The following is a 27643-nucleotide window of genomic DNA, read 5'->3' as shown; positions in this document are numbered from 1 at the left end:
TCTTCTTATGTCAAAGTTTAATAGGGTATCGATCGATCTAAAGCAATAAATGGGATAAAAATAACTTCATCCTATCCCATGCACCAATGCCCCATTTTCACGTATCAAAACTACTGCTTGCTAAAGATTCTCTGTCTTTTTTAAAAAATAAATAAATAAATGTAATGGTAATGTTTGGATAAGTTTGTGTCCATATTGACGGTTTGACCATTGGTAACTTATGTTGATAATATAATTAAATAAGAAAATCATATATTTTTAATAGTTTAATCTTCTGAATGAGTTGATCACACACTTCAACATGATACTATACGTTTTGTGATCGAATTTCACCGTCTTGTACAAAAATAAATTTACGGTCAATAATTTTGACCTAATTGTCAATGTTGTGAAAAGAAATCGGTTATATTTTATTAACTTGGGCTGGAATATAATTGAATCATTGAGTGCGAAAGCTTTTTATAAAGTGATTTAAAAAATAGGCAACTTGATTGCTTCTTTTGTCTTTACATTTATTTGGACATTATAGAAGCCATTGTCTATTCTTTCCAAGAGCTTTATCTTTAGTCATCAGTCATTTAAAGAGATATTTAAATACATTTTCTGAAACTCCTCAGAGACTTTAGGTGTGAGCCCTAGCCCCCACTCGCCCCATAACAACGAACACAACCCCTTTGTGCCCATAATATTTTGTCTTTTTCCCAAATTTACTCCCTTCTATTCTATGTTCCTAACTGTATATGTATATATACACACAGTTATTAAAGAGAAAACAAAAGAAGGAAAAAAAAAATAAAGAATGAAGATTCAATGTGATGTTTGTGATAAAGAAGAGGCATCAGTTTATTGTTCAGCAGATGAAGCCACACTTTGCCAAAGCTGTGACTATCAAGTGCATCATGCCAACAAGCTTGCTAGCAAACATCTTCGTTTTTCTCTAATTCATCCTTCTTTCAAAGACTCTCCTATTTGTGACATTTGCCAGGTACTAGTAATTATCGATGGTCATTCAACTTCAACTGACATTTATTATTCATAAAGTCACTTTCTTTGTTGAAGAAAATTAAAATAAAAAAGAAAGTGATTTTTTGAGATAATAACTATTAGTGAGTAACTATCTGAGAAATATATTGCGGTGTAGAAGTTTTGCACAATAGATAATTACTATTTTTCCATTGAATTTTCTTATAATAAAAAATATTCAGAGGCTATTCCCACGGATATTTTGATAGAATCGGTGGGATAAGAAAAAACAGTACTAACAAAAAATTAGTAAGTTTTTGACTATTTCAATGAGATTTATTTTTCACCGTGCATTTTCTCAAATGAACTGTTTCAGTGAAAAATGAATGAAAAAATCATAATCTATAACACATATTCCCACTAACTCTTTGGTTCTAGTAGTGAGCACAAAATATGGTCTGATAGTAAAAATTCTTTAATTTTATGCTGTATATAGAAATTAACATTTTTTTTCTTATTTTATTTTTTATTTTCAGGAAAGACGTGCATTGCTATTTTGTAAAGAAGATAGAGCAATTCTTTGCAAAGAATGTGACTTGCCTATACACAAAGCAAATGAACATACAAAGAAACACAACAGATTTCTTCTAAGTGGAGTTCAACTCTCTTCTGATGTACTTGCTTCTAATTATAATAACCAAACTTCAATATCCCCAACTGGATCTGCTGCAAGTAATGCTGGTACTAATAATTTTAAAGCTCGTAGTGGTAATTTTGGGATGAAGAGTAATTCGATTTCGAGTACTACAGAGTCGACACCTTATTATTTTCAAGTTGACTGTGTACAAGAGGGTCCTGTTTCAACTAGTAGCATATCAGAATATTTGACTGAGACTCTTCCTGGTTGGCATGTTGAAGATTTTCTTGAATATCCCTCTTATTCTTCGCATGGTAAGTTTTTTTTTTTTGATAGTTACATGCTTTTTTAAGATTTAACTTATATTCACCGACAATAATGATGACGACACCTTTTTTTCAGAGGAATGTCATTCGACATCGCTTTACAATACTTTCTTGTTGTATGTGTATAAAAATAGAATAGTTTGAGACTGGAAGTACCAAAAAAAAAAAAAACACAGTACTAGATTCACTTGGTACAATTTGACTTGTTGTATAAGATAGTTAACTACTTGTATATGTCAGGATAGTAATTTCACTTATTGGTGGGCTATGAATAGTTTGAAAAACTTGTATATATAGTATCAAGTTTTTCTTTAACGTACCCTTTTAATTTGACCTCAATTGTTATTTCTGTCTTCTAATTTTGAGTGTGCACAAGTAGACATTTAAACTTGTATAAAATTGAATAAGTAGACATATGCGACCTACGTGACATAATACATTTAGGATGCGAATTGTCATATAAGAGGGTATAAATATCAATTGAGGCCAAATTAAAAGGCACATTTATGTATTATGTATTATGCCTATATAATATGTTCAAAACTTGCAACTAAATGATACTGTTTGATTGCAGAATTTTGATCAGATACGACCAGCTGTTTAGTGTTTTTTTTTTCCACTACAATAAGTGGGGATACCTCTTAACATCAAATGGAGGACCTGTTCCTCAGATCAACTCTCCATCTACCAAGCAACTTATAAGACAGGCTTGGTATTACTTAAGGGTATAATATCTTTTGAGATATAAAAAAAAGAGTTATACAAGCTGCCATCTGACCTTTTCTTTTGGTTACTAATTTTGACCAGTCACTTGGTTTTTGGACATGTAACACATGCTATAAGTTAAAGCCCCACTGTTCTTTTTTTGTTTGTTTGTTTTGTTTTGTTTTTTGCAAGTCAAATCACTTCGACTTGTTGGAATATGTTAATCTGACTGGGAATGGGTTATACCAGATCTGGGGTACTTTTGTTTTTGTTTTGTTGGAGCCAATCTTTTTGTAATGCTAGTGGGATGGCCTTGTGCCTATTACCCGCTTTGATTATTGAATATGGTATTCCTATTTGTTTCAAGTATTCATGGCCAAATCAATTATTTATGGGAGATCGATGCAAATATTATCAGCATTGTTTCTCGATTTTCCCTTTGTTTATGAACCAGCAGCAGCGTTGTTATAATCTTGCAGAATGTACTTTCATATTCACCGCTCTACTTCTAGTTAAAATGATCTCTTTCTATGAAATCAATGTCAGTTCAATCATCTATAATCTATGGTAAGGCACAACGACAATCAAAATAACTATGTTTCAATCCCCAAGTAGTAGAAATATGAATTTCTACTATTTGTTTTGATTGCTCTATTTGGACCCATTTCATCTTATATAAAAAAAAATTAGATTATTTAATATTGGAGGTTCTCTATATTAGTACAAAAGGACTCGTGGAACACAAGGGTAATGGGATGTTATGGCTACTACTGAAAAATTCATTAATAGCCGAGTGTTCGGTAGAAATAATATTCGTGTTAGTTACGCGTTAAATCTTTGATATAACTTGTCTACAAACCCCACTCCTAAAATATCCTACACAATTTGAAGTACAATGCGACCTTACAAAATGCTTCTCCAATCAGTTCACATAAATCTTATTAAATATCTCCGTATGACCATTGATATCTAAAGTAATCCATATAACACATGGCACCTAAGGATGATATAAATCAGACTAGCTGGTGAGCTAGATAATGCTTGTGATTTATACATGTTGAAGACAGGCAAGTTTATTGCAAATTACAGAACCAATTCCGTAAAGATTTGACTTTCGAATGACCAAGAAACCACAAAGAAATATACCATGTAGAATATCAAACAAGAAATGTCAAGAGAACAAGATTATAGCCCCAAATAATGTACAAGCTCAATTTTTTTTACTTACACGACACAACATTGTCGTTGCAGTTGTGTTCTATGTACTACAGCTCTTGCAAGGAGATCAAACTGTGGCCAGAAGCAACTCCCTGAGTTCAAATTTACTAATTCGACTGTTTCCTTTGTCCCCGGTGTCTTTCTTAATTTACAATTACTTGGTAGATAAGTGGGGGGGAAAAAGGTAACCACTTTGACATTACATACAGTTAATCCATTTAAAGAATTGTCATGACGTTTCACAAGTACGAAGAGAACCCTCCTACAAAGAAAGGGAGAAAAGTAAGCACCTTATTGTAAGTTGACTTCAGCATATTTGTAAAATAAAAATGGAATTCAAGATGAAACAATCATCAACCTTTCCACATAGCTCAAGCACTTGAAATGGAGTCTTAGGTAAAAACAAAAATCCTATCTGCAATTTCAGTTCGACAGATTGGACACTCGGCACAGGCAAGGGAACAAGATTTACACACTGCAAATCAAGTCGACATTAGACAGATCCTACCCAAGGGAGCGAGGATAATCTGAGCACATAATCAGAAAGTTGACTTACAGCAAAAATGTCGGCAAGGAAGGAGCATTGCAGAAGTTGGTGATTCGAAACAGACTTTACATACATGTGAATTTGCGTCTGCATTCCCCACATATGTGTAATCCTTTTCCTTCATCTCTTGCATTCGAACCTGGTGGCGCACATGCAAACAGATCTTTAATACTTCATGTTATATTGTGTCATCAAGGAACCTAAAGAAACAACAGTTGTTATTAGTAGCTTCTACCTATGCAGGAACCTAAGCACTAACATGTATTCTGTTAGCCATATATTTCACATTTCCCATTTTAGGTTTCATCTCAAAACGCTCGACAAAATTTAGCTAATAATGTTACACTACAAAGTCAAATTCTTCTAAGAATTCCAATCTATTTGACTGTCGGAAGATAAAAATATTTTCTCTTATAACTAAAACCAACTGTCAGTTCAACATTTTCTTGCATTACTACTATTAATTATATCCTAGTCGAGAACAGTAGGACTAGCCTGAAACAGCCTCCAAAGATTGACAAGGAGCAGTAAATAAAAAGGCTAACATTGTGGCTCCTACTTATGATTCATTGAAGCATTTCAGAAGCACTGAAGTAAAAGCATTACTATGCTAGAAGCCTCATGGAACGACAACTGAGAACAAAATACTTCCCGTTTTTCAATTTATAACAACAATTTATTCGACACAATTCTATTTCTACACAACTTTCAAGAATGAAACTTCATCACTCTATCCACATTTGAAGCTTTGATGTGATATATTCCACGAAAATTTGATACTCTCCTGTTATCACTAAAATCATACTCAATTACTATTAACAACTTAAGGGCCATCATCAGTCAACCGCAAGATATAAAATGGGACGGTTGGAATAAGTAAATGTATATTAAATCCCATGACTTGCAGATGTTGGACACTTACTCTCCCCACCCCTTTGGTGAGCAACTAAAATCAAACCTTCCTATCTTCCAAAAAGCTTGCATAGCTTACCGGATCCAAAGTATATCTCACACTTGTTTTTACAACTGAGTAGACAAAAATGACCACATTAGAGAGGAAAAGTAAAATAAAGCTTATCTAGCCTCTTTATGGGTGTAAGATGCACAAACACAAGGAAATTAGCTAGCTTTTGGAAGTATACAGAGCTTCAACTCAGACAAATGACAAGGACGCACCTAACACATACATGTACTAGATTAGATACAAGTGATAAGTGGCAAGAAAGGATAAACATAATTACCTTCAAGCGGGCAACAAAAGGGTCTGCCTTCAGAATCTCAGCAACAGCGGTCGCATGATTCACGGTCTGTCCATTATCGAGGATTGGGTCATTGTACATTTCTGGATCATTCATATTGCCTCCTCCAACATTCAGCCTTTCTGTTACTGTCTTTACATCTTGTCCATTCTTTTTCCTTAGCTGAGAAACGAGCACCCACATATTTGCTAAATCATTTTCCAGAACTGCCTCCCTTTTCTTTCCCTCTTCAACCTTTTTCCGGTATTCATCTTCAAATATTTCCTTCTCAACCAAGGCGGCCTCCAGAACTGCCTCACGTTGTTTTCTTGCCTGCAACTCCATTTTTAAATCTTCAGTATCTAGATCCCATGTGCCAAATCCATCACGAACAACTCCTGGAACTTCACTTTCTCGGTCAGAAACCCGACTTCTACGTCCTTGCCATAGGTTTTCACCATGCTTTCGGTGGCGAACATTACCAGTTTGTGCAATGGAATTCCTAGAATTTAATACCTGTCGAGCAGCCAACAATTCTTTCTCGAGTTTTGTATTCTGTATCGATAGCTTTGTCATTTCACTAGCCAAATTTTTAAGTTCAACTGCTGCAGCAGATGCTAATTCTTTTGCATATGAGGCCTCTTCAGACAATTTCTGGTTCTGTACTCGCAATCCACTGCTCTCCTCTACACTCTGAACAAGTTCCAACTTCAACTTATCATTCTCAATACCCTGCTCAAGCAGCAAACTTATCAGAACCATGTTATGGACACATTTAAAGAAAATGCAGTGACGTTAAAGTGTCTGTATTCACAAGAAAGCTAAATAAGCAGCTAGAGAAATTTAGTCCTTTAATTGCTGTAGATATCACACTAATAGAAGATTGAAGAGCTCTAATGTAGAAATGCCGAGTACTGCCCGCTTTCATGCAGGTAAAGTAATTAGTTTAACACAGAAAAAATAACCTAGAGAAAGTGAATGAACAAAATGATTGTGTGTCTAGGCTCCATCATGTACAGCGACTTAATACAAAACCTTGTTGTGGAATAGGTATGGATGTCAAAATAGAATGTTACAGCACCAGGCTCAGTATGTTTTTTATAGAATAGAGCAAAATGTAAAAGACTAAGCATCTCAGATGATTTAAATTCCTAAGTTAAAAAATCTTAATTAAGTCATTCATAAAAACATATCAGCTGGCATCCTCTTCAAGCATTTGCAAGTGCTACTAATGAGCTCCTTTCTTTTGCTTCCTTCAGGCGTTATATAAAGGAAAGTATAAACATTTCTATAGGTTTTTAAGTTTGAATTCTCAATGCGTAGTTAGACTTTTGAGACACCAAGGCTTCATATGATTCCTCTGCTCTGCATCTCTTAGTCAGTTAATTAAATGTGATATGCTCCAGCCAAATCCCTCCCCTGCAGGAGACCATCTTCATGACAATAAAATAAGAAACAAAAGACGCCATATACCGCAAGAATTTACACAAGAACCAGTCCAAAAGACAAACACGGACCCAGTAAATCCTGGGCTAAAGGATATAAATCACCTGCAACTGGATTTTCTTTTCAAGGTCATCAATATACTTGTCTGATAGACCCTGTTCTGATGAGGGGTATGACTTTTCCACCTTCACTGCAGCTAGCTGCTGCTCAAGATTACAAATAGTTTCTTGCAGTTCCTTGTTCTCTAAATACTGAACAACAAAAGGTGATAGCCCCATTAATCCTGGAGACCAGATACTGGCAGACCAACAACAATAAGGTGACTATCATTTGATTAACAACAAAGATAAATAATGGTGCTTTTTAACCTTGTTCTGCAGCTCTTCCTGGAGAATGCGATTGTCTGCTGATTTTATCTGTATTCAAAAGTCAAATTCTAAACAACTTCATACAATAGATGTTCTGCACTATGTGATAGAAAAGAAAATTCTTTAGATATGATTTTAAAATAATTAAATTGGTGCAATCAAGGAAGACCTGATCCGGTTAGTACCTCAAGCTCAAATCCCTTTTCACTACATTGTGTCATCAGCTTCATCAAAGTCTGGCAAAAGATAGAACTATGAGACAAACACAAATCACCATAAAAGAGAAAACCAATGAGGTTGAAGAAGGAATAATGTGACATCACCTGCTGCATTTCAACTAAAGATGCACTGCTGATTGATACTTCACCACTTTCAACAATGCGCTGTTCTAAGATCCTCATCTGCTCTCTCTTGTCTTCAATGTCACGCTCCAAACTTTGAATCTGTTGCAAGTTTAGGCATACAGTGGGTAGAGATCTTAAAAACAGGAGAAAGCTATGTACACAAGAACAAACAATAAGTTGTTTTCATGAAAATCAAACAGATACAGTAGCCTAAAAATAAAATTGTACACATTCATCAAGGATTGACACATCTAGGGACTTTGAGGAATAGAAACCACTGAAGATACCGAACTGAGTATGAATATGTTTCACAAGTTAGTAAAATATACCAACACCATGCCTTTTTATGAGGAAACATCATATACAATTTTATTTGAATTCAAAAAATATTTATCTAAAATGCTTACAAATTTTGAGAAGATTATTGACCGCAAAATATAGCTGCAGAACATTTAAAGAGAGACCCAATATATGGCTTGAGCAGCCATGCACGCGTCATTGTACTATTAGCCATCATATGTATGAAGGATTCCGTCGAACAACAACAAACCCAATGTAATCCCATAAGTGGGGTCTAGGGAGGGTAGTGTGACACAAACCTTACCCCTACCTTTGTTGAGGTAGAGAGGTTGTTTCACATAGACATCGTATCATTAACCATCATATGTATGAAGGATTTGTCCACAAAGACAAAATAAAGCTTACTTCAGTATGAGATTTTGAATTCTCAGGGTCATTCACAGAATGCTCTATCATCCGTTTCAATGTACTTGTACTAAATGCAATCTCTCCAGCAAGCATCTTGACTTGCTCAACTAGGAGGTCCATCTGATCTGACAATGAAACTCCTTCCTATATTATACAAATAAAATATTAAAATTTGAAGAAATTACCATTTGATTGTAATGGAAAAGTATGCATTACATAAAACAAGTAGACATTTGGAAAAAAAAAAAAAATGGAAAAGACGAGATTAGAAAGAAAAAAAGTAATAACTTCTCAATAGAGTCAATCCTGAGACAACTTGGGAGGATGCTCCAATGTAACTATCCAATTAAGTTTGAAAATTCAATACTTGAAAACTGTATATAAATATCAAAAATTCAAACTCCATGCAAAGACAAAGATCTTAGCAAGTAATCAGAGTAAACTTTAACTACATGAGGATTAAAAAATTAAAAAATAAACTTCAAATATTAACCACGGATCCTTTGATTCCTACAGAGGGTTAAGGGTCATATGCAATAAATAGAAAGTGAAATTAAGAACAAATGAAGAAGTCTCTTCCTTTAGAAGGTCTTAAGAAGGAGGAAACATACTATGGGCAGCTTTGAACCAGTGACAAGTTCACCCCCCTGAGTTGATTCAGTAATCACACTGCCAGCCTGGGAGATATCATCATTCAACTTGCTAGAAGATCTTCCGTGTTTGAAATCAAAAGTCTCTGATGAAGAATCTCTTTGGTTATCGCTGTCTGTGGGCAATGAATCATTCAATTTCTGGTGACAGGGTGAAAAATAAAAAAGATTAATTTAGGAAATAGATTTTATATTTTAAAGTGAAAAATTAAAAGATCAATCTAAAAAAATGATTCTAAATCTTTGGTTCTTGCTGTCTATGGGCATATACTATTATTGTTGTTTTTGTGGCTCATGGTAGATGCCAGAAAATTGCATGCAAATAATAACAGAAAGCCAAAGTCAACAAAAACTTAATTTAGATACTATAAGGGGAGTGAATCTTAAAATCTCTATGGTAGATGATATGATGAGCAGTGGTAATAAATAAACATATTCAGCACTGCTTAAAGCAACTGTTAGGAGTAGGAAAAAGTCTTGCAAAAATCAAAACACATCTGATATGCCTAAAATCCTAATTAAAAAATGATCACCTAGAATTCTAGTGGGCAAAGAATGGGAAATAGATATAGAACTCAAGATAAATAGCGAGGGTGGTATACATCATCTTCAGAAGCAAATCGACTCCTCGGAATTGAATTCTTTGAAGAAACAAGGATCAGCTTAGTTAGCTTCTGTATCCGGCTCAGTAGAGCAGCCTTGGCATCCTCCTCCTCTTCCAACCTTGACTGCATCTTCACTTGTCCCTCTTCCAACTGTGAAAAGATTGTTAATAATACACAACACGAAAACAATTAGACCCTATGTTCCATTTTACATTGCACTCTTTCCTTTTTGGTCCATTCCAAGACAATTGACACCTTTTTCATAATTGGAACTCATTAATTAAGAATCCTATTTTCCCTTGATGACATACTATTGTAAAATTGACATGACCCTTTTAGACCACAAGATACAAAGGGTACTTTGGGTATGTTACTTGTTTTAGCTTATGTTTCAAAAGTCTTTCATCTTTCTTAAACTCTGTGCTGAGACAAGCAGCGTCATATTAATTAAACGGACAGAGTACATCCAAAGAAAACATGTTAGAAACTTAGTACAGTCATCATCAAACATGGAATTGTACGGGTTATTTTTCCTGATAACCAGCTGTACGTGACATATTGGACCTCAAGTTATAGATAGAGTTTGCCAAATCATTTGACTTGAATGCATACCTGTTGTTTCAAGGTCATAAGTTCTTCATGATTGACTCCTACAAGCATCCCCCTTCTTAGCTGATCAAGCTCTTGCTTGAGACAAGATATTTCTTTCTGATATTTCTTGATCAGCGATTGTTCATCTATAATCTGAAAGCAAGATAATCAGTATTCAGCCTTTAATAGTGTAGTTCCATAAAACTGAAATGATTCAGATAGGCAAACCTTGTTGCGAGATGCGTATATCTCGACACGCTTAGCCCTGCTTGCAAACTTTAACGTGTTATGGGTTTCTTCCATATTGCTTGAAGCAGGAGTAACAGTGCATACGAGCTAAAATCAAGAAAGAAGCAGGAAATTAGTCATCTCTTCAATGCACTTCATGCCAAGCAGCATCTGATTAGAAAAATGTCTTATAAAAGACACCAAAGGCTAAGAGGCAGAGGATGTACATCCAATAGGATAGACTAGCATTTTCATAATGTCAATAGAATGGAAATGCACAGCATGTGCTTAATAGCACTCACAGAAACATGTCCATGCCCACTAAGTGAAGATTGTAGCAGGCGAGTAAGTTTAGAATCTCGATATGGAACATGAAATGCCTTCCCTTCACTTAATTTTCCAATGACCTTAACACATGAAAAAAGAATTAACATGTCAGATTGAAACAAACCCAGAAGTAGGAATTCATATAATCCTTAAGCTCAAGAAAGAACACAAGTACTGATCATTAATAGCGGTAAGTAAGGAGAAGTCAATTAAGAATGCTGACAAATGTCGTCATGCAATTTTTAAGGGAAATCTGCATATACGAACTGTCAACAATTATTGGTTAAGTACTTACAGTTCCAAGAGTCAGGAGACTTTTGTTTATGTATGATCCTTCTTTTCTTCGTAACCCTGTAGTTTCAGTTTTAGAGCTCTCAGATCCAGCTAGATCGATCAAGTTCTGTGGGACAAAGCAAATTAATATTAGATGCTAACATTCAACAGTTAGTATTTTCAATGCTGAACAACTAGTGCCAAAAAACCATACAAGCTGAGAGAAGATCACTCCATCATATTCATCGCCATGGGCACTACTTTCAATCATCTGCATAATGTGTAATGGAAAGGACAACAGTCAAACTTTAATAAATAACAATCACCAGTTACCAGTAGTAAGACAACAAACCCATTCCAGCTATATTAAACAGTTATCAATATTCTCAACTAAAATCCTCAAGGCACTTCATTGCTGTAAAATGTTGCAGTTGTCTTCAGAAGACCTCTTAAACATAACAAGAAACAGCAATAGTAACTTCTAAAAAACTTGAGTTCAAACCCGAAACATTTAAGCCTTCAGCTGACAAAAAAACTGATGTTTAATGTTGGCTGAGGGGTTTAAACTCACGTTCACTAATGTGCACAAAATAAGCAGACTTTCAGATCAAACAAAGAAATGTAGCAGAGTGAACATCCTGAACCACTAACCAAGGTGAATATTGTATGACTGCGGCTACTGAACAGATTGAAATTATTTGAACCAACGTGACGGTGCTCTGCAACAGTAAGAATGTAATCAGCAACAGGATCCACAAAAGCTTGCCAATGAATAAATGTGATTTCCGGACAAAGAACAAGAACAGATTCAACAATTACCTTCCCCAGAAGCAATAAACGAAAGAGCATGCCCAGGTGACAAAACAACTTCCTCCTTCATACCTTCAACATAAGTACCCTGCATAATTGCAAGAATAAAGGAATCAAGAACCATACAGCAGCATTACAATCATGAACTATGATAAGGAGGCATGAATATCTATTTTCTAGTAGAACCACTACAGGCTAAAAGCACCACCTGCAGTGCTGGTAGGTAATGGTAGGCTTTGATACTTCAGGTGACAAAAGGAATCCTAGATTTTGTTTATTTCTTGGTACATGTCAGGAATTAATTAATTAAATAGGTGTTAATATGTTTGGTTATATTTTTCCTGATAAACTCAAGACTAACATGTGGGAAAGATTTTTGTTCTTATCTGATAATTTTCAAAATTTACTAAAATGGTTATCCCAGGCCATAGGAACTCAGCTACTCTTCGATTCCTCTCACAAAAACAAAATGCTTGTTTATCAACAAAAATATTGAAGGAAAGATGCAAAATAATCAAAAGCATAAGTTCTGGAGAAAGACAATGTAAAGTTCCAGAAGCAGTGAAAGTTGTATTATATAAGAACCTGGGCGTCTTCCCTAACACGCAAATTCTGTCCCGTTGGATCCAGTAAGTCGTTAATAACCTGACACCGTGAACAAGAAAAACATTCATACGTTCTCTAGCTAGAATTAATACAAGATTATAACATGGATGGGACGACAAGTGCCTAAAGAGAGATGCTCATGAATTTAGACAAGAAATTAGGAAGTGTTGAAGCAACAAGCGCATAAGGAAAGGTGCTAAATCTACTACAAAATTTTCCACATTGTTTGGCTTTAAAAGAAGTTGTTATATGTAGCAGCTATGATGAATCACATTTCACATGATCTCAGAATATAAACATAGATACAGCCTCCGGAACAAAGATGCTTATATATGCATAAGCATCTGGTAAAGAATACAGTTGTTAATATTTCTAGTTATGCAAGCCTGTCCTCATATATGAAATCGTCTGCTGATGTTCACTACTAACCTCATTATATATTTCAAGATATGATACACGAAGTAAGAATTCACGTCCAGGAGTCTGAAAGGAACATTTCAATAATTAGCAACACTAAAAGATAATGAAGCTTCTTTTTTTAAAAAAAAAGAAATGGGGCTATAGAGCTCTAGAGTGTCATAGAGAGAGGTGCATTGTCAAAATGAGAATCAGTTAATTGTAAACTTACTTACATCTTGAATAATGCTAAAAACATCCTTTATTGCGAGTGGAATTATACCTGGAGAATTTTGATCTCCCTGTGAACAAAGATCCATCGTTAAGATAGCACAAGCTTTGTTGTTCGAAGGTTCGGGGGAGTGGGAAGTAAGCAAAATTCAAATTGAAGACATATTGAAAAACCAACTTTAACCATCAAATTGACTATATATTGATATAAATATAAAGCTAACACAGTACCCTTTAACTGAAATTTTGTCAGTTGCTAGCAATTAAATCCTTCTAAACTGTTTGGTGGAGATGTAACAGAAGCACTTCCCCAATTCAAGGCAAAAAGAAGATTGCACAATGGATATATTAACTTACATGCATAGTGTGTGTCTTTCCACTACTGGTAACACCATAAGCAAATACTGTGCCTGCATACACAGCAGGCCTAGTGTCAAATTACAAAAACTAAGTATCAATAGAATTATTTTGCTAATGCATAAATGATAACAATTCAGCTCAATATGATAGCCCTTAGATTGTTTCAAGCACCTAATTCAGGTCATCAGATCAGGAGGACATGTAACGAAATTAGCACTCAACTAATGTCAATATAATGGATGTCGAACCATCACTTTGCACAAATAAATTTCAACTGAGCATGTCCTTTGAACACATACTAAGTATGAATATTTTATAATGTCATTCCAGTCTGCTTAGCCCCAAAAATGAAAATTGTTCAATGTAGAGTCACAAGTGGCAGTAAGTATGATACCGTTTATGCCCTCCATTGCAGCCTTTACCACAGGTCGAGCAGCAACTTCATAAACCTCTTGTGTACATGTATCAGGTCCAAAAACTCTGTCTACCAATCATCCAAGCAAACATATTAATCAATCTTAAAAATGATTCATCTTGGAGAGGGAATTTTAAGTACTAAGCAACTCTAACCAAAATAAATATCAAACTCTTCACAAATAGAATATACAAAAAAAAAACAGCAGAATCAGGAAGTGACTAGAATAGTACCAAATGCAAAAGCTGTTGCAGCATTGTACTCGTTCCGTACAATTTTATCACCATCAGGATACCACGCAATTTCATCGCCCTTGTTGTATTCACGTTCGCTGCCACCAGAAATACCAAAATTGCAAGGTCAAATCCTACCTTAAAAAACTAAATTCCTCCAATTCAACAACAAATGGACTGAAAAGAATTCAAGCAGATCTAACATTTTACCTCAATGGCCGAAACCTAACTGTGACCGAAATACTCTCTCCTGCTCTGGACATATCCACTGGCTCAGCAATCAACTCCTCTGTTGACTGATAACTGACCGGAGTCCGATTTCCATAACCTCGTGAATACTCCGAATTGCTCCGGTTCCGGCCAGGAGTCGCGGATTTGGAGCTCAAGCCATTTCCGGAGCCCAAAAACGACGTCGCTGTAGACGAGCTGGATCGAGGCATGAGCCTACCGTTCATGAAAGACGACGATGACGAGGTAGACGAGTACGGACTCGAAGGCTTACGGCGGTGAAATGGCGAAGTACTTCTCCCTCTCGACGACGAACCCGACATTGACCGACTCACTCAGCTCAACCAAAAATCGGTAACACAAAATTTCTCTGCGTGTAGCTGTTCTTCTTCAAGTATATCTCACAATTTTTAGCAAAAATGCTCAGTGAGGAAAACTTCAATTCGTCAATGGACTGCAGAAGAACTGCAGAGAGAAAGGAAGAGGAAAGTTGTGAAAGGTGAAACGTGGGAGTTGGAAGGTGAGGACGGTGAGGATCTATGGAGGCGTTTGAATTTTGTGAGTTTGATTTTTTAAAATAAATAAAATATTATATTTTGTGGGAAATATTTAGGGGGTTGGGTTGGTGTGACGTGGAGATAGGAGGTGGCCCCTCGCCGCGGAGTGGTGGAGGTGGTTTTTTTTTTGAAAAAACTGATTAAATATGGAAATGAGCGGGAATAAACATGGTTATAGCTAAAGAAAATAATATACTACTTCCTTCTTATAAAATATTTGAGCGTTTAACTTTTTGATAGTTAGTTTTACTAATTTTTGTAGTTAAATAAGATTAATTTAATAGTTAGCTCATTTAATACAAGTGAAACATTTTTTTTTGTACTTACCAATTTAAGTTGATCTTTGCACGTGATTTGGTTGAAATTAAAAGAAAATTGAAATTGTAACAGGGTATTTAGAATTTAATAATGTCTTCAATTCCATTTTTTAAAGCTAGCTTTCACCTTCAATAATGGCAGTTGTTTCAATTTGTTGAAATATGGGTGTGATTTAGGTGAGAAACATTATATTGTTCATTTAATTACACGTAATTGCTGCAATTAATTATTTTTTTCTTTTGAAATTCACAGTCCTCATAGGTTTGGCGTGACAAAAACTCAATCACTGACATTGTTATTGTTTTTGTTTTTCTTAATTAATTAATCACATTAAACATAAGCACGCGATTAAATCATTAGAAGTTAAAATATTATATTCTAGAAAGTTTAAGTCAGTATTATCTCACTTATATATAAAATAAAATAAAAACGCGAGATATTAATAAGGAGTATTATAGGGGTGGGGGTGGGCGGGGGAAGGGGGTTGATCATGTCATGTCAATAGATTTAATTTGAATAACTTAGATACTTGAACTTTAGGATATTTGAATTTAGAACTTCAACTTGAATGTCATGAGTTTTGAACTTAATTTTTACTTGAATTAATTAGAATTTGAAAATAATTATAACTTCAATTAATTAGAACATGAACTTAATTATAACTTGAATTAATTAAAACATGAACTTAATTATAATTTGAATTAATTAAAACATGAACTTAATTATAACTTGAATTAATTAAAACTTGAACATAATTATGACTTGAATTAATTATAACTTGAACTTAATTATAACTTGAATTAATTATTATATGAATTAATTAATTATAACTTGAACTTAATGACACTTGTAGTCTCGATGAATTGTAGTCTTTATGAACTAATTAAGTTTGAATATATATAATTTTATAGATGGATCATCGTTTGTGGATGTATAATATGCACGATGAAGTTGGTGGTGGTTTGAAGCCTGAATTTATTGACAGTGTAAGAAATTTTATCGATCATGCAATGAAACTTGATATTTTTAAGAGAAATGGATTGGTTAGATGTCCTTGTCGTGAATATATGTGCTTGAAATTTTTTAATCCATATATAGTTAGGGTTCATTTGTATGGTAATGGATTTAATCCTAGCTATTTTGTATGAGTTGATCATGAAGAGGAATATATTTTATAATTTTTTGCCCGTTGATGAATATAATATGCTTGCACCACATGGTCAAATTAGGGTTGAACATGATAGGATTATACATGATAGAGTTCATGAAATGATCAATGATGCTTTCGGGTTCAAGGTGGATGGAACCCGAATAATATTTTGATGAAGCTCTTAATGAAGAAGCAAGACACTTCTATCAACAATTAGAAGAGGATAGTCGTCTACTATGTGAAGGGAGTCCGCATTCTGCTTTGTCAGTTGTAGTTAGGTTAATGAATATTAAATCAGATTTGAGTGTTCCTCATGCGGCTATTGATTTTCTGGGCGAACTGGTTAATTGGGAGTTTAAAATACCTAAGAACTTCTATCAGGCAAAGAGATTGATTTCCAAGTTAGGATTGTCGTCTGATAGGATTCGTTGTTGTGTTAAGGGCTACATGTGGTTCTATAAGACTGTGAATTAAAAAATTGTAAGTTTTGTGGACAAGCTCGTTATAAGAGGACCCTGCTGAAAAGATAGATGGTCCCAATCCGATGCATCATTTACCTATTATTCCTAGATTAAAGAGGTTGTATGGATTGATGAGGTCTGCCCCACATATGAGATGACATTGTGAATATAGAAGGCCGTCGGGTGTCATGTTTCATCCATCTGATGGAGAAGCATGGAAACATTTTGATAACTTGTATCATGATTTTGCTAGTGAGTCAAGAAATGTAAGAATGGGGTTATGTGTAGATGGCTTCACACCATTCTCTAATGCTGCCCACCTTATACTTACTGCCCTGTATTTCTTACTCCGTACAATCTTCCTCCTGAAATATGCATGCCAAGTCCATACATCTTTCTAAGTTATATTATTCTGGGTCCTCGTAATTCTAAAAATTTAATTGATGTCCATTTACAATCATTGCTAGATGAGTTAAAACAATTGTGGTTTGAAGGCGTACCGACTTATGATATAGATATATCAACTAAATAGAATTTTGTTATCCGTACTTCTTTAATGTGGACTATTAATGATTTTTCTGCATACGAAATGTTGTCTTGTTGGAGACTGTTGGAAAGCTTGCTTGTCCTTATTGCATGGAAAATAGTAAGGCATTCACCTTAAAGCATGGCAGAAAAAATACATGATTTGATTGTCATCATCAGTTTTTATCACTGAACCATGAGTTTAGAAAAATGAAAAATGCATTCAGAAAAAACAGGATTGCAAGTGACCCTCCACCTCCATCAATGACAGGGCATAAAATTTGGGAGAGAGTTTCTCAATTGCCTAAAGTTACAGAAGATTCACCTTCTAAGCTTTTCGGATATGGTGTTGAACATAATTGGATCAAACAGAGCATATTTTGAGAGTTGCCGTATTTGAAAGATAATCTCCTATGACATAATTTTGATGTGATGCACATTAAAAAAATATTTTGATAATTTATTTAACACAGTAATGGATGTCAAGGGTAAAACAAAAGACAATGCAAAAGTAAGAATGGACATAAAAGAATATTGTAGGAAGGAGCTGTGGCTGCAAGAATTATAAAATGATAAAATAGTTAAGCCCAAAGCCAGTTTCCCATTCCCATTGAATGAGAAACGTTAAATTTGTGAGTGGGTTAAAAATTTGAGGATGTTGGGGGCTATGTTTCGAATTTAGGAAAGTGGAAGATATGAATGAAGGAAAGTTGATATGTATGAAAAGTCATGATTGTCATGTATTCATGAAAACTTTAATTTCTATCGTTTTTACCCATTTACCCGACATGATATGAAAATCAATCACAGAGATCGATCTTTTCTTTAAAGATTTATGTTCAGAAAAATTGTTACATAGTTGTTTAGATAGGATTGAGGAAAATATTCATGTTATTACTATTAAGTTGGAGAAGATCTTTTCATGTGGTTTCTTTGACGTGATGGAGCATCTTCCAATTCACCTTGTACAAGAGGCCCACCTCAGAGTCCAGTTCAAACAAGATGGATGTATCCATTTGAGAGGTAATGTTATTCTTTATATTCATTAAGTTATTTTTTCTTATATACACTACAATTAGTAGCTAATTATAGTAATTATATACATACAAAAAAATTGACAGTTGCAAGCAAATAATTAAGCAAAGGGTAAAGATCGAAAAGATTAGTTGTTCAAGGTCATATTGCGAGAAAAACTGATGATTTTTATTTTCACTACTTTGTCAATGAAGTGTCATATATGAGAACTGGGCCAAATCGCAATGATGAAGGTGATACAGATCCTTTATTTCTCCCGATATCAATTTTTAATCAAAATAGTCGGAGATCTAAAAAGCGTGAAAAGTGAGGCTTCACTAGTATGGAAATGCAATCAGCTGTGACACATATTTTGCTTAATTGTCCATAGATTCAACCATATCTCTCGAGTAAGTGATAAAGTATGTTATCAAATTACATACTAATTGTTTATTAACTAACGAAAAATCTAAAGGTACAATTATCAGTTTGTTTATAATCATATGGGGTAATGAAGACATATATACGAGGTTTTTCAAATAGCTAAAAGAATATGTAAGTGTGCAAGCTTACATTGAATCAATAAGTATAATAATGTATTTCATTTATTCTAAATTGTATTATTTTGAATAACAATATGTAGGTTTACGATGATTATTCAAATATCGAACATTTGCAATCAGTAAGAGAAATTGCATTTGGACCTGAATCTCAAATTCAAATAATGAATAAGTATTGTGTGAATGGTTTTAAGTTTCAAACTGAACAAGTTTCTATGTTTAAGAAAACTAATAATCGCGGTGTAAATATACAAGGTGATGTTGATGGTTCTTGCCACACTATTGACTATTTTAGTGTTATTCATGAGATTAGTAAGTAAGGTATTTAGGCTGGCCAAAAAAAAGATCGTATTATTTGGGTTTAAGTGGCTTGACCAACAACATAGCATAATTGAAGTTAAGCACATCAGACAATACAAAAGTTATAATCCTTTTATCATTGCACAAAATGCAAATATCGAGGAAGAAATAAATGAGGATGAAGAATGCGATGAATCATTTGAGGAGGATCAATGGGATGATGAAATAAAACAACTGAGGAGGGAGAATGAGAGAATATTGACGAAAATGAAACAAGCGAGGTGGAAGAGTGGTAAAATGATAGCTTGTAGCTAGTATGTAAGTTAATTTATTTCGCTAATACTAATTTTATTTAATCAATTTATATATTGTAATATAATTTGCATAATGTCTGGTGATGGTAATAGATCTCGGGATCATTTTGGGATGACCCAGCCTAGCTCGAGTAGTAAATAGAAGTCTAAGAGACCTATAGAGACTGATACTAAATTTTGTTTCATCTGCATCGAAGCATGTAGAGCAATTCAGCACGGATACACACATATATGTTATTCAATTTGGGACAACAAATCCCTATTATCATCCTCATTATCGAATACCAACGAATGTTTCTTCTTTGTCGCAGTCCTTGCCTCTACGCCACTATACCATCCTATCTACGGAGGCTTATCGTCGAGTACGACCGTTATCAGCCAATAGGATATCCTCTGTGACGCCATCTCCTTCTCCACATCTCTCAGATTTAGCATCTTCTCACCTATCCACCATGGGACTTAAAGACAGGAGTACTGAGTCATATGTTATGGCTGCTACTCCTCCATTGACTCGGCATTATGTGCCTCCTGGTGTATCACATTCACCTCCACCTTCTCCGGATGCTACACCCAATGAGTCGCTTGAGCTAGCACCTGGCAGAAGGACAGGCTAGGAAGAGTCATAATTGAGGCCGATGGATTATCGAAACTTTTTTATTTTATTTATTTCTTTACTATTAATTTATAATACTTGAACTAACGTGTTTGTCTTGCAGGTGACATCCTTCTAAACCAGCTGTCAGGGCTCTACAAGAGAGTGTTCGGAGGCTCTATACAGAGCCCTATCACTCTTGGAGCGTGATTTGAAATAGGATACGGCATACCATGTTTAATGAATTTAAGGTATATATATGTTTGCTTATACATGTTTTAGTTAATTAGCTTATCTATTTTTTAGTATACTTTATTAATTATCTAACACTACTAATTATTTTTCCAGACTTCGTGTACTTGGCATCCGAAGTACAATATGATCATTACGATCACACTTGAGAGGAAAGCGAGCGCTAGACTGTCTAGCTGGCTTAAGGCGACCCAAGATTTCATGACACCTCCTAGTTTGATGTTACCGCATATTTTTTAGGAGTTGTGTCGTTATTGGGAGACCGATGAATTCAAGGTTATGTCCGAGCAAGTCAAAAAAATCTAGAGGCAATTTAAAGGGTGGCTCGTTGCACACTAGAGGTGCAAAAAGTGTTGGGATGATTACAAAGGAGATGGTAAGTTTTCTAAATTTGAAATTTTAATTCATATAAATTTAGTTCCTTAAATATTATTTGATTAATATCATCTAAAATTGTATTATTATTTATAGAAAAAAGAATTGAGGCGCCCTCCCCTTTTTGCGAGGTATTCAAGAAGACTCATGTTAAGAAGAAGATCAATGAGTCAGATCTGGATGAGTGGGTGGAGGAAAGGGCCGCACAAATTTATATAAGTTATTTAAAATAAATAGTGCATATAAATGAATTAAAATTTTATGATGATAATTTTTATTTTCATGATAACTTATTTTTAAATGTACGATATGTACCAGCAGTGCATTGATGAGATAGGAGATTCAGTACAACTAGCGCCAAAAGAGTCCACTAAAATTTGGACTGAAAAAGTGGTAGTAGGGACACATAAGGGCAGGATCTACGAGATGGGTTCTCAAAACAACGTTCGACGACTCTAATCAGGTCTACAAGGTATTGGGTTGTCACGCCAAGCCGAGACACTTGACGGTGTTCAGATAGTTGATATGTAGAGTAAAATCTTAGACCTTACATATGCATTGGCAGCGTCTGAGGAAAGAAGACTTGCTGAACAAAAAAGAACGGATCAAATCATTGAGCAAATCAAAGAACAGGTGCTCAACCTCACTCGTAGGCCGTCCCGTTCTTCAAGAGCGTCCACTTCTGGCGATTATTCATCAGAGGATGAAGAATACATAGCCCCCACTCCTCCTTAATTACATTACTCACATCATTTTTGAATATTTTTATTAAATTTGGATATTTTACTAACTTTGGAAGAGTTTTACAAGTGTTTAGTCTATTAATTTCCCTTCTTTGAATGTTTTTTTTAAGTTGTGAAAGATATATTGAATTGATTGTATTGTTTGAGTTTATTGTTGATTGTGTTGTTATTGATTTGAATTGATTGAGCAGGTTGGGCAGCAAAAATTACAGGGTTCTGCTATTAAAACATTTGCAGAAAAGGCTATGGACAGGGCCCTATTGTCCGTTGCTTTTCTTGCATTTTTTTAAAAAAAAATTCAAAAAATTGCGACGGACAGGGTCGCCTAGTCCGTCGCTTTGTTCTTCATAATTAAGAACAATGAAGAACAACGTGACGGACATAGCGACGCTATCTGTCGCTTGTCTGGAAATTTTAATTTTTAAAATTGTGACGGACTACGTCGTTATGTTCATCATGCTGAGAACATAGAGACGCAGTACATCGCAATTTTAAAAATTAATTATTTTTTTTTAAAAAATACAAAAGCGACAGATTGCGTCGCTTAGAAGCGCAGTCCGTCGCTGCTTGAAAAACGTCGAGGCAAAAAGCGTCGGAAGTGACTGTGTCGCTTTTCCGTCGATTTTTACTTTAAAAAGCGATAGTCTGACACTTTTTGACTGTTTTTTAGTAGTGTGATATGTATTACTTGAGACAGACTTTCAAAAATAGTTTCTCTATCTCTACGAAATAGGGATAAAGTGTGCATACACTCAATAATTATTACACTGAATATTATATTATTGTTATTGTAACTATTTCTATAAATCTTCCGTTGTGATTTTTTCCCTTCCCAATTATGTAGTGATACATTGTTGTAAAAGACTTGAGTAATCCTAGAAAAGGAGTGGAAGATACACTACCCCATGTGAAGATGTGACCGATCAAAGTTTTCATTTTGTTATAATAAATCTATGATTTGCAATTTTTTTGCTATTTTCGGTTTGAAGATGCGATAGATAGTATTATAATCTACTGGTTTTAAATCATAGATTTGTATCTCAAAATTTGAGAATATATGCTTAGAGGTGGTAGTGGGGCGAGGCGATGGAACGAGACTGGGCAAGAGGCTTAATCCACAAAAATCTCAACTCATCCTACCTTGCTTTGATAGTAATTCTTTCTTCTATTTTTAATTTTCTGCTCTCGTCCCACTATTTTGTTCAAAACATTATTTCAACACGCCTTACCTTGCCTTGCCCTACACCGCTTTTCATAATAATCCTATATATCGTTGTATAAAGTTTAACCCGTCATGTCTATTTGACATCTCTATATATGACATTTAAATTAGGAAGAAAAAAAAAAGACAGAAGGAGAGTGAGGGAATCTCTGGAAATACTCATACAAGTAAAGGAGTAGAAGCCAAGAATTGATATGCTGAGTTTCTATCATTGACACTGTACTGTCGAGAATTTGATTGCACATGGTTCACTTTTTCTGCTAGCTCTAATTTGTGTCTTGTGGTCCTTTTAAAGCTATATATATGGTTGGGACAGCTCTTACTTATTATGCACTACTATTATATATATATATACTTATATAGTGAGTGGGTGAACAACCTTAGCAGTTGCAGACTTGGCAAACCATTAATATTGTCAAAAAATATACTAGAAAATCATTAGACGGTTATGAAACATAATAATAACGGATAAAGAATATGTATGTGAAAAGTTGTCCGTCTTTCCCTCCAAAGTAGTACGTTGACCTTATCATTACCTTGTGGAGGTAGAGATGTGGTTTCGAAAGACCATTGGCTCAAGTGTATCTATTCCAAATAAAAGAATAAAAAATAGTGGAGAAAACATAATTGTTAATAAGAAAAGCAGTATAAAGTCTACATAAATATAAGCATGATGAAATCAGGTGCTACAAAAAATCTTATTTTTTTGTGTTAGCCTTCGGCCCGGTTTATCAAATTAAACGTTGCACATTTTTTACCTTTTGTTTGTTTGGACTTCGCATATTATGGTCCAAAACAAACTAGAAGCCCAATGGATCCACGAGCCCACAACTCATGTTGCACTGAATAATTGAGAATCACCGGTTGCGCAGTTGCCATTACAACGACGTCCATAAAATGATTTTTGAATATCTGCGTGCTGTATTTTCTGGGTAAAAATTTAGATCAATTTGAGCAATTGATAGAGGAAATACAGCAAAAACTTACCCATATGAAGTATTTATATCAAATTATACTGAATTTCCATGGTCAAGTCCAATGAGAACTCAAACTAATTAACTATCATTTGGTGATATAAATGTATATAAAATGATGTGTTTTGACTTGTTCAATGTAATGGCTGCGGGTAAGCTTTTATTGTCCCGTTTGTTCACAACTTCTAGTTCCAAAATTTGAAATGATATTTGAAGATGTTCTAAGTAACTTTTTGTTTATTAAATTTGTTGATTATTTCAGCTACAAAATTTAATATCTAGAACTTTGAAAAATAAGTTTTTTAAGTTTTTACTCCTAAAAACTTTAACTTAGTTAGCGTTTGATCATAGATTGTGTGAGTAGATTTTGAAAATCTATTTAAAAAAATATATGTTTGGTCATGAAATTTAATTACATTTTAAAAATATGATCTTCAAATATTTTTAAAATAGGACTTTCACTCACAAAACTTCACTTTTTTATCAAGTAAAATTTATGTCCAAACACAACTTCAAATTCCAAAAATCACAATTTCAAAAACTCAGATATTCAAGATTCAATTTCAATATTTATTGCAAAACTGGATCAAATTTAATTTTCATGTCCAAATACCCCTGCCCTCCATTTTTACTTGTTAAATATTGACTTGACAAGCCTTTGAAGGAGCAATAAATAGAATGACACTTTTATTATATCACATTTTGAATATAATAAATTCAATATTTTCAAAAAGAGTTTTTGGCTAAAAACATACTTAAACTATACCCCATATTTAAACTACATTCTTAAAATATATTTTTTGGCACAAAATATCCTTCAAATATTTGAAAGTTAACAATTTTCATCATTCTGTTAGATATTGTCAAAAAACTAAGGGATCCTGCAAAAACATGTGAAGTTCACGTGACTAGCTATCGATAAAAGTTTTCCTACATAATTTCATTACCTACTATAAATACCTCTTGAAGAAAATAAAATGTTGGACACTAGTGCTTGTTGAAACAAAAAATGTTAGGAAAGTGTGAGGATACATGATCTGCTCTTCTTTTCATTACCAACGGAAAGAAGCCAGAGCTTGATTATCTTCACCTTTTTCATAGCCAAATTGCAGTTAGATCTATATTTTTTCTGGGCAATATGATATTGAGGTGATCAAAATTCTGATTATGTCCCGCATTCAAGTTTCATTCTCCATTATTAGAAATGGAAATCTCCAAAACATATCTTCTAGCTGATTCAATTGAGAAGAAACATATTTCAACTGACAACTTTTTTAATATTAAATAACAAAAAAATATATGAAAAATTATTTAATTAATTTTTTTTGCATAATGTTAAACTTAATTGCCGAAAAAGTTTATCATAGTACTTTTGGCGTATTTCAATAATAAATATGAAGGGATGACTTAAATTTTTTGGGATCTATTAGTTTCATGACAAATTCTAGTAGAAGGATGAAAGTTGTCAATTTTTAAATACTTGGAGTATGTTTTTTGCTAAAAATAATATTTTAAGGATGTAATTTAGTTTGGAGTATAGTTTAAGGATGATTTTGGCCAAAAACTCTTTTGAAAAATATATTGAAAAATGACTATAGTCAATAATAAGAGTAAAGTAGGAATTAAGGGCTCATTTGGTACGAGAGTTAAGGGATAACTAATCCCAAAATTAGTTTTTGGATGAGTTTATCCCATATTTAATTAGGATAAAATCCCGAAATAACTTACCCCAAAATTATAGTGTTGTTTTTATTCTACATTAAGAGTGAAATAATAATCCTAAAATAATTAGTCTCAAAATAACTTATTCCCCAATCAAATGAGCCTATCTCAACCCGATCATGTAGTCTACTACATAATATATATATATATATATATATATGAGAGAGAGAGATAGCACTTGCTCAATATGGCATAACACAAGGTTTGAAGTAGTGCTAATGTCTTGGTTTGCTCGAATATATACTTGCTAGAAATGGTACACATTAGAGAGAAGATAGATGACTATAGAGCAGCATTGTTGTGGGTCATGAAGAGTTCTTGTGAGGCAGTGCTCCATTTGTTACAAAAAATAACTATAATATTCACGATAAATAATTTGGACAAGAAAAAAAATAAAAAAAGAGAAATAAAAAGATTTATCCTAACATGAGATGGGGAAAAAACGATAAGAGAGAAGCAAACTATCCTATTTTCTCTCTTCATTGGCTCAGGCCTATATACTACTCATAACTCCTACAGTCCTACTCTTCTAAAATGGGGATGGACTTCACACTAGAAATTTTTATATAAATAAACTCTTTTATATTAATAATTATTTTTTAAAAAAATATTTTTATTTAATTACGATCTATAACATATATTATCTTAATTAATACAATCACCCATTACCCCCCCCCCCCTCTTTATCTTTTCCTCCCCCCTTCCTGCGTGCTGCCTTTTCTTCTTTTTCTATCTATTTTTTCTTTTTCTCTTTCTCCCTTTTTTAAAAATAATAATTAATTATTTTAATTTAAAATTAATTAAAATAGTACTGAAGTATTTGAAATTTACATATAATACTTATAATATATTGTATTAAAAATATTTTAATTATATATTCACCACATTTATTGAAAGATACCTATAATATGTATCATAAATTAATTTCAAAATGTATTATAATTATTGTTTATTTTTTTTCTTATTAATACTGCTAAAATATATTATTGTATAATAAATATTTTAGTTTTATATTCACCATGTGCATTGAAATATGCCTATAATATATTGAATTCAAAATCTATTATAATTATTTTTTGTTTTTTTCCTCTTATTAACGAAATATATTATTGTATTAAAAATATTTTAGTTATACATTCACCACGTACATTGAAACATGCATATAATATATTGAATTCAAATTCTATTATAATTATTATTTATTTTTTTCTCTTATTAACGGAATATATTATTATATTAAAAGTATTTTAGTTATATATTCATCACGTGCATTGAAACGTTTATATAATATGTATAATATATTAAATTTAAAATGTATTACAATTAGAATTCAATATGATACATTGTTATGAATTCAATTGTTGTTATTTCATTAAATATAATACATTTTTAACAGCGTAAATTAATTTGAATAATATTAGAATGTTTGAAATTAACACATAATACTTATAATACATTTGTATTAAAAATATTTTAGTTATATATTTACCACGTGCATTGAAACATGTCTATAATATGTATAATATATTGAATTCAAAATGTATTACACTTATCGTTTATATTTATTTCTTTTATTGTGTTAGAAATGCATTATATATGTATTTATATAAAAATATTATTTAATTTTAAAAATAATAAAAAAATTATTTCTATAATATTTAATTTAAAATTAAGTTTTAAATTAAAATAATTAATTATTATTTTTAAAATAAGGAAAAAGAGAGAGAAAAAAAAGGAGGAAAAACGGAAAAAAAAAAGAAGAAAAGAAGGAGAGAAAAAAGAGAAAGAGAAAAAAGAAAGGAAAACACGGAAGAGAGAGTGTGTGTTTGGTACGAAGGAAAATATTTTTCAGAAATGTTTTTCAATTTTCTCATGTTTGATTGACTTAAATGTTTGAAAAATATTTTTTAAATTAACTTATTTTCCTCAGAAAATGACTTTCTTCCAAAAATTAAGGAAAACATTTTCCAAAACTCTCCTCTAACCTCAAATTACAATGTTTTCTTCTTACCCCAACCCTACAACGAGCCCCCCTCCCCAACAAAAAAAAATTAAATTTCTTTTTTAAGAAAACATTAAAAGTTTATTTTTAAAAAATATTTCACATTTTG

General features: G+C 33.3%; 2 protein-coding genes across 3 annotated transcripts; one reads left to right on the top strand and one right to left on the bottom strand.

The window, feature by feature from the left end:
* Positions 1–554: 554 nt before the first annotated feature.
* LOC129885412 (B-box zinc finger protein 20) lies at positions 555–3039 on the top strand. Its single transcript, XM_055959677.1, has 3 exons — positions 555–985; positions 1500–1914; positions 2501–3039. Exons 1-3 carry the CDS (start codon positions 800–802, stop codon positions 2506–2508), a joined length of 609 nt encoding a protein of 202 aa, XP_055815652.1. The 5' UTR covers positions 555–799; the 3' UTR covers positions 2509–3039.
* A 647-nt stretch (positions 3040–3686) lies between these two features.
* On the bottom strand, positions 3687–15022 carry LOC129885411 (kinesin-like protein KIN-7D, mitochondrial). 2 transcript variants are annotated; one of them, XM_055959674.1, is made up of 25 exons: positions 14436–15020; positions 14226–14323; positions 13972–14061; positions 13575–13627; positions 13223–13288; positions 13020–13073; positions 12570–12629; positions 11994–12072; positions 11826–11893; positions 11389–11445; positions 11197–11301; positions 10877–10981; positions 10575–10682; positions 10368–10499; positions 9753–9905; positions 9112–9291; positions 8498–8644; positions 7772–7891; positions 7634–7684; positions 7449–7496; positions 7185–7331; positions 5638–6366; positions 4406–4535; positions 4208–4324; positions 3687–4111 (listed from the first exon to the last, which is right to left on the bottom strand). In XM_055959674.1, the coding sequence occupies exons 1-24, from the start codon at positions 14774–14776 to the stop codon at positions 4242–4244; spliced, it is 3204 nt and encodes a 1067-aa protein (XP_055815649.1). In that variant the 5' UTR covers positions 14777–15020; the 3' UTR covers positions 3687–4111; positions 4208–4241. The 2 variants fall into 2 exon arrangements, with proteins under 2 accessions (XP_055815649.1, XP_055815650.1); XM_055959675.1 differs by lacking the exons at positions 3687–4111; positions 4208–4324 and having other exon boundaries at positions 4509–4596; positions 14436–15022.
* Positions 15023–27643: the final 12621 nt, after the last annotated feature.

Source organism: Solanum dulcamara, chromosome 4, assembly GCF_947179165.1.
Source record: "Solanum dulcamara chromosome 4, daSolDulc1.2, whole genome shotgun sequence".
Lineage (NCBI taxonomy): Eukaryota > Viridiplantae > Streptophyta > Magnoliopsida > Solanales > Solanaceae > Solanum > Solanum dulcamara.
Note: the sequence above shows the minus strand (reverse complement) of the source record. Positions and strands in the feature narration are given on the sequence as shown.